We start from the raw sequence: 8,213 nt of genomic DNA, 5'->3' as shown, positions 1-8,213 counted from the left end.
AAATTCTTATTATACAATTTAGATCTATATTTGGCAAAAAAAGTAATAAAGATGAAAAAACCTCATTCAGCCAGAGTTAGAGAGATCTTGGAACTATTTGAAAAAAAAAAATAAATAAATAAAACTGCAATGTATAATGAACATGCAATTTATCGATCAATTCATAACTCTTAAGTTACAGTTTGGCCTATATATATACGTGTATCCATCAATCGATCATAATTTCAAAGATCTACAAATGTGTACGTTACACATATGATTTATTATGGTCTCTCACGTGCGTGAACGTACAAAATTGGTGGTGTTAAAATATATTGAAATTTGTCACAGATTATATTAAAGTTTTTTTTAATGGTTTTGAAATCGTCATTTTGATCGGGTCTATTGATGTGAATTTATCATTGTGATTTATATCGAATCAGGGAATCTCCCTTATATTTATAAATAGCAATGAGGGGAATCCCCTTTTGCACGCGAATTTTCTGCGGGGAGATTCCATGACGTCATCAATCGGCACACTGAGAATTTTCCTCGACTTGCAACGGTCTAGGCCAAGTGAAAACATACGGAATATGCAAAATGTCTTCCTCAGTGAAAATGTTGCGCAGTTTATGCCGCATAGTATGCACATCAAGGGCAATTGTTACTAGAACAACAACTCCTGATGCAATGAAAACAATTTCGCCAGCGTTTCAGCAGGTCGTCCGATGTAAGTGAACGCAAAGGGTCAGTGAAGGAGAAATTCATGTTGAAGTTCATGTTTCTCTGTTATGTTTTCACATTATCGCATATGTACCAATTTCTTTACATTGAATGGATTACATTAAATTTCAGTGACATGCCATGTGCATATACGTGGTTGTCGCTTTGTTATCAGACATATGTCGATTTTTTGAGGGATCTGGGGTCCGGCAGATGCCATGTTGAAATTAGGTCACGCACGTAAACAAACATTTCTGTCAGAACCTACATGCATATATATATGTATAGGCCTATAGCATCTTATACTATACACAATCTGTTAGTAGAATTCACGTAATATAAAAGAAAACCTTTATTACAAATACACAAAACTCGTGTAATTTTGAAACAAAACTTTTTTCATAATATAAGAAGTTGTTCTTGCTGGGACGAAGTTGAAGAAATCTGTATTATTTTGGACACTTTTCATACAAGTCTAATAATTAAATCTAACAAAAAATGAAGATCCAAAATTAACATTTTATGATACTCTGTAGTCTGCCATCAATATAAACGAATAATATGACATTAACCTACAGTATAAGCTTATAGTATGTCACATAATATTGTAAAGATAGATTTAAATAAGTAAGCAAACATATTAACTAAGGAATATTAGATATGGTGTTGCAATGATAATAGCAGATTAATAGATTAAATAATGAATCAGGATTGAAATAAATAAGTGGGACAGTATCGGTTTGTATTATGTAGTAATTTAAAAACAAAAATTGATGTTTTGTATTCAAAGGGGCATCTCCTTCTGCACAGTTTGATCCAGAGGACCCTCGCACATATTCAAATAAACACTGGGAAGAACGCCTAACACCAGAACAGTACCTAGTATGTAGAGAAAAAAACACTGAACCGGTAAGATATTTTATTTGCATATTTTTGCTGCTTTCTACTAGTTATCTTACATTTTTGAAGTGTCATAATATTTACTAATTTTACCCTCAGTATTGATGCTAAAATCTTTTTGCCATTACTAGGTATTTGGATATGGAAATTAAAATAAAACATATATATGCAGTCTTTTCTTTAGCCTTTTAGAAGTTATTTAAAGCACAGGTCCTGCTATTATAGTAATACTGCACAGTTAGTCTAAAATCCAGACACTATAGGCAGATGGTTATTAAATGTTATATACAGGCAGTAATTTAAGTCATTGACAGACTAGCTATAAATTGTAGTTTATGTCTGTGTGATCACGACCTTTCAAGCTATGCTGTAAAGTATCAGAACAGTAAAGGTCCCTTTTGGTGAAACCATGTGTAACTGTCATATATGTGTCACCATAGTGACCAGACCATAATCTATTATTTTGACCTTTGATTTAGCTAAATGTCTAAAATTAAATCATAAGAAAAGTTAAACCACATTTAGTAACATTTTACAATTAGCCTGATATTTGTTCTGTTTCAGCCTTTCACTGGTGCCTATGTAAACAAGTTTGAGAAGGGGATGTATGATTGTATTTGTTGTGGAGCAGAATTGTTCAGGTAATTCTATCAAATTGTCTGTCCGTTTGAATGATTTTCTTAATTGAATTCATCAACATTATAGTTTTGGACAGATTACCGAACAAAAATTAGCATGTCAAAATTTTCTTCCAGTTTATGATGCATATTAGTTGAAGATATTCTCTGATAAGTTGAACTGTTAAAAATAGTTCCTGTTTTTGATAGTGTCAGCGGTGGAGCATCTTTAACTAATGTTAATATTATTATCCTGATGTATGGTTTTTTAGCTCGGAAACAAAGTACGACTCCGGATCAGGATGGCCTTCATTTACAGCAGCTCACAGTAAGGTCCCTGGAGATGAGGGAAGTTCTAATATCTTAAGGAGGCCAGACAATAGTGATAGCATGATCAGAACAGAGGTCATCTGTAAAAAGGTAGGTCAGGTCAAAGGTCAAATTTATCAAGGTGAGCTAGGACAGAGGTCATATGTAAAAAGGTAGGTCAGGTCAAAGGTCAAACTCATCAAGGTCAGCTAGGACAGAGGTAATCTTTAAAAAGGTAGGTCAGGCTTAATTTCATACTTCATTATTTTTTCTAAATCTTTTTTTTTCGTACATTTTCCCAAATTCAAAGCCATGGACCCCATTCCCAAAGCAGTGAGAAAATGCTTTCAATTGATGAAAATAAGATTTACAAACAAACAAGATGACCAAGGGCCTTAATGGTCATCTAAAAACCTTGGCAACAGTGGCATAGGAAATTACCACGGTAATTATTGTGTATGATGGCCATGTTGGATTTAGGAATGACCCCAAAAATACAGCACTGGATCAGGACAATATCGGGATCACTTCAGGCAAGTTTCAGCCAAATTGCAGTGGTAGAATTTAAATTCAAGATTGTGGCTGTGGTAGCTATAAGGGCTGTAACGAGTACCCGGGTTAACAGTTACGAGTCGGTTTTTAGTCATACCCAGGTCAGAAAATGTGTACCCGAACCCCAAAGCAGTGTTGTATTTTTAGCAACTACTTCCGAATGATAGGTATAAATAAAGTATTTTTGAAAGGTACCTTCATGTGACAAACATTTCTATAGTTAAACAGTGTTCCAGTGATTTAACATTACCATATTTCACATGCTGTTAACATCTCGTGCCCGATTGTCGATATCGAGAATCCACAACGTAAGCTTACAGCGATGTATGCTTATGTCCTAGAGAAACATTGACTGGACAACAGAAAACTATTAATTTGAAATGAAGATATTGTAAGCAATTAAGTGTACATGTGTGCATACTAAAGAATTAACACATTGTGTAAACAATTAAGCAGTTCCTAAAACATTTTCAGCTCACCTGGCCCAAAGGGCCGTTGAGCTTATATCATGGTGCGGTGTCCGTCGTCCGTCGTCTGTCTGTCCGTCAACATTTCCTTTAAATCGCTACTAGTCATAGAGTTCTGCATGGATTGTAACCAAATTTGGCCACAAACATCCTTAGGGGAAGGGGAACAGAACTTGTATAAATTTTGGCTCTGACCCCCCCACCCCACCCCACCCCACACACACCCGGGGGCAGGAGGGGCGGGGCCCAATCAGGAGGGGCGGGGCCCAATAAGGGAAATAGAGGTAAATCCTATAAATCGCTACTGTCCTAGAGTTCTACATGAATTGTGACCAAATATGACCACAAACATCCTTGGGAGAAGGGGAACAGAACTTGTATAAATTTTGGCTCTGACCCCCCCAGGGGCAGGAGAGACGGGGCCAAATAGGGGAGATAGAGGTAAATCCTATAAATCGCTACTTGTCTTAGAGTTCTGCATGGATTGGAACCAAATTTGGCTGCAAACATCCTTGGAAGAAGGGGAACAGAACTTGTATAAATTTTGGCTCTAACCCCTAGGGGAGAGGAGAGGTGGGGCCCAATAGGGGAATTTGAGGTAAATCCTTTAAATTGCTACTTGTCCTAGAGTTCTGCATTGATTGTTACCAAATTTGGCCACAAACATCCTTTGGGGAAGGGGAACATAACCTGTATAAATTTTGGCTCTGAGCCCCTGGGGGCGGGGCCCAATAGGAGAAATAGAGTTAAATCCTATAAATCTCTACTTGTTCTAGAGTTCTGCATAGATTGTGACCAAATTTGGCCACAAACATCCTTGGGAGAAGGGAAACAGAACTTGTAGAAATTTTGGCTCTGACCCTGTGGGGGCAGGAGGGGTGGGGCCCAATGGAGAATTAGAGGTAAATATTCAAATTCCTTCAAAAAAGAAACAATGAACCTGTATCCAGAACATTACTTGGCATTACAAACCAGGTGAGCGATACAGGCCCTCTGGGCCTCTTGTTATCGTTTTCCTCTGCCTGAAGTAGGCAGTACTTTCGGTCATGCGCACATACATTGCAATCAACATGGCTTCGGTGATCAGAACAGAAGCGATGAAAGGGGCCCCTATCAGTATCGTTTACATCTTCTGGATATTACCATGACAGTTCGGTTTATTATATTTTTAGTAATGAAAGAGTTCTTAAAGGTTGATTTTTTCGTATAACGAGAAAAATGTGTTATTTGTTGATCTTATTATCGATGTGTAATGTCCCGATACATTACCCTTATAAGCTACGGGTAACCGGGTATGGGTCGGGTTGCAACAGCCGGGTACCCAGGGCAAAAATTTTGTACCCGTTACAGCCCTAGTAGCTATCTTGGATATCAGATAAACCCCAAAAATAACAACACATAGTTGGTATGGAACAATGTCAAGATCATTTCAACCAAGTTTCAGCTAAATCACACTGGTTGAACTTGAGAAGAAGTTCAAAATGTGAAAAGTTTATAGAAGGCGCACGGTGCACAGCAGATCAATAGTTGAATACTAATTTAGGCTCATGGCATAGATTCATTGTAGTTAGCTCATCAATATATAAAAGGTTACATTTTCATACCAGTTGGCTTTGTTGATAAATTACGGTAATTTCATCTCAATACCTTGGTAATATTAATTTCCTTTACATTTCATTAAATATAAAAATATGACTCATTAACAAGGGAGCTTACCTTTAGTTCATCCAGTCTAGGAAAAATTATCAATAATAATTTTTTTTTCAGTGCGACTCCCACCTTGGTCATGTTTTCCCAGATGGACCAAACAACACAGAGCGGTTCTGCATCAACAGTCGGTCCCTTTGGTTTCGTGAGACCTAACACATCAGATTCTCATTGATCGACAACAGTCTCAGATTATAGGCTAAAAATGGCACCATCTAGGGACAAATTGTGTATAATATGATATGCTTATTGGAATCTAATTCAGAACTATGAGCTAAGTTTGCAGAGTTCAACAATGAATAAGAATAGTCTTATCATCAAAGTAATTGAGATTTATACTCAAGACCCTTGCAGTAACTGTTATGATGAACATTAGCAGAGGTTCCAAAGTAAAGAAATATGAATTCGGGAAAATCAATCGATGGAAAAAACATCTTAATTTGATACCATGGAACTGATACATCAAAAAGTAAAAAACTTATTTGACCCAATAAACACCCAAATAAGGGGATGCTTTATAGATTTGATTAGTGACAAATTGATATTAAATGCTATATAGTATATGTCCTAATAACATCAAATACTTATCATTATCTAAAACCTATTACGAGTGTTTTCCTCAAATTGTTGCAAGTTATATATATGTGTTCTTAATGTGTGCATAATTTAAAACTAACTTTCCAATTTATGCTTTGTTAAATGAAGAAATAAATATTTCTTCATGTGACAGATGATGTAAAGTTGAGACATGATTTTAAATAAAAACGTCCTTGCGTATCATTATCTACCAAACACAATGATAGAACATGTTTTTTTCTTTGCTTCTCATTACTACCATGGTAGTATCTGTCCCATGTATAGTTCAGTGTAAACATTATATATAATTCATAAATGTTTAGTTATAAGCTTTTATTCCATCGACAAACTCTTAGGGATTTCACTCAAATGCTATCTGAATGATTTAGCATTATCCTGTAAATACTGTAATGTACAGAAGATCTCATGAGTAATGTCCCTTTGCTACAGTTGGCCCTTGTTCTAATTGGAGTTTGTACCAGAGTTAGATCTCCAATGATTTGCCAAATTTGGTATCTGATTTGTCTGTTAAATTGGGTTTACCTGACAAAATTGTAATGATTTCTTGCAGGTTATTGGAACATTTTGAAAAGAAAAGTTTATCGAAGGGCTTTACAATACCGCGGTAACTGATCTCTCACTCAATCCTTCTAACAAGTACACTGGTCACATTTGGTACGAAAGTGTCTTTTGCATTTATTTCAACTCCTCCTTACCCCACCAAATTCTAAATGTTTTTGAATTAATTATTGTAACTTAGGTGAAAACACAAAGATTTATATTTAGTTTTAAGTCATTCACTCCTGAAATTTTACAATGGACTGTTCCAGTTCTTGCAGAAGAAAAGTCCAAATGTGGGTTAATTTAGCTAATGCATTTTAAGTTGGTATCTTTCAGTTACTAATACAGGGTTGATTAATACCGGTGTATAGTTAGTGTTGACCTCTATCTAATGAAAAAATACTTCCTATTTTTTACATGTCATGATATTTTGTGTTATGAGGAAGGTGTGTAACGATATGTACGTAACTAACTATATGGTAAATACAATTTGGTCATTGTTTTACCCTGTATTTCCATGTGAGAAAACTAACAATATGGTAAATACAATTTGGTCATTGTTTTGCCCTGTATTTCCATGTGAGAAATCTCCACTAAATACTGCATATATATAATTAATCAATGTGAATTGAAAATGTAACCGTAGAAAAATTACAAATATAGTATGGTACCATGTAATTGAAGTTTCAAGCATGCTGCATGTACCGTCAATTTTTTATGGGAGTTAATGTTGCCCAACCTAAGAGGATGATACATACCGTACATCTTGTACTAAACACAACAGATATGGAACATTTTGTAATTAACGTTTTTAATCTATATAAAAGATAGGCAGCCCAACAAATGTATAGTTGAAGGGGGGCAAGATACATATTATTGAATTACAAAATAGATTGAACTTCAACTGTGATTATTATATTTATTTATCATTTGTTGCAAATTTTCAAGTTTGCTTTGTGTAAGAAGTTAGAACATGAAAATATTTGTTTAGCTGTTAAGAGTTTAAAGAAAATACAGAGATAAACAAAGAAGTCTTTTCTGTTTGTGATATAGATTTGTAAATATGTAAATATCAGTTGTATATAGACGAGTAGTTTTAATTCATATCTCTGTTCCTGCTTATATATTCTCACTTTAAGTGACTGTCAAAGTTAAGTATAAAGTCCCTGTACTTTATAAAATATAGCGAATTAATATGCAGTAAAAGATTTCTAGCTTGGCGCATATAATGATTTATATTGATTTTATCACAATAGCTGTATCCACTTTAGTCTGGTCTGTGATTTACATTATGAATCTCCGCTGATTATGGACTGTTCCTCACATTTCTAGTCTATATGTTCTGGGTACAACATTTAAAAATTCTGGCTGGAGTATTGGGTATCTTTTCTGTAGATACCATGGCATGTTCACGTCAAACAAAATATCTACAGCATGTTAACTTCAAAATACATGTGTTAACATGAGGTGCTGCTGGAGATTCAATTATACGAATTTATTTATCAAAATAAAAAATAATAAATAATTGCACCCTATGTAGAAAGGGAGGCATCCTCAAGAGATGTTAAATGTTTGTGAAAACATTCTACCATTTAAAAACTGTTGAGTGTTTGTGTTATTTTCAATGTTGTTAAGGATTGCAGATTTACAATATACCAAGTATTGTAACTGTATGATAGAAATATATATGTCATATATATTTGTATCAGTTGTACTTTATTAATTTTGAATTTTAACTGATTGAAAATAAAGTTATCCTGATTTGCTTTTATTACTACGAGTTATTTTTTGTTCATGGTGATTTTATCTGTATCAAACCTTG

The 8,213-nt window shown here is 34.7% G+C and overlaps 1 protein-coding gene across 1 annotated transcript; it reads left to right on the top strand.

Annotated features, from left to right (window-relative positions):
* The first annotated feature begins 500 nt into the window (after positions 1-500).
* LOC138320819 (peptide methionine sulfoxide reductase MsrB-like) lies at positions 501-8,158 on the top strand. The gene is made up of 5 exons (XM_069264060.1): positions 501-709; positions 1,493-1,611; positions 2,167-2,243; positions 2,492-2,639; positions 5,315-8,158. Exons 1-5 carry the CDS (start codon positions 580-582, stop codon positions 5,408-5,410), a joined length of 570 nt encoding a protein of 189 aa, XP_069120161.1. The 5' UTR covers positions 501-579; the 3' UTR covers positions 5,411-8,158.
* The last annotated feature ends 55 nt before the right edge of the window (positions 8,159-8,213 follow it).

This window comes from Argopecten irradians, chromosome 4, assembly GCF_041381155.1.
Source record: "Argopecten irradians isolate NY chromosome 4, Ai_NY, whole genome shotgun sequence".
Taxonomy (NCBI): Eukaryota; Metazoa; Mollusca; class Bivalvia; order Pectinida; family Pectinidae; genus Argopecten; species Argopecten irradians.
Note: the sequence above shows the minus strand (reverse complement) of the source record. Positions and strands in the feature narration are given on the sequence as shown.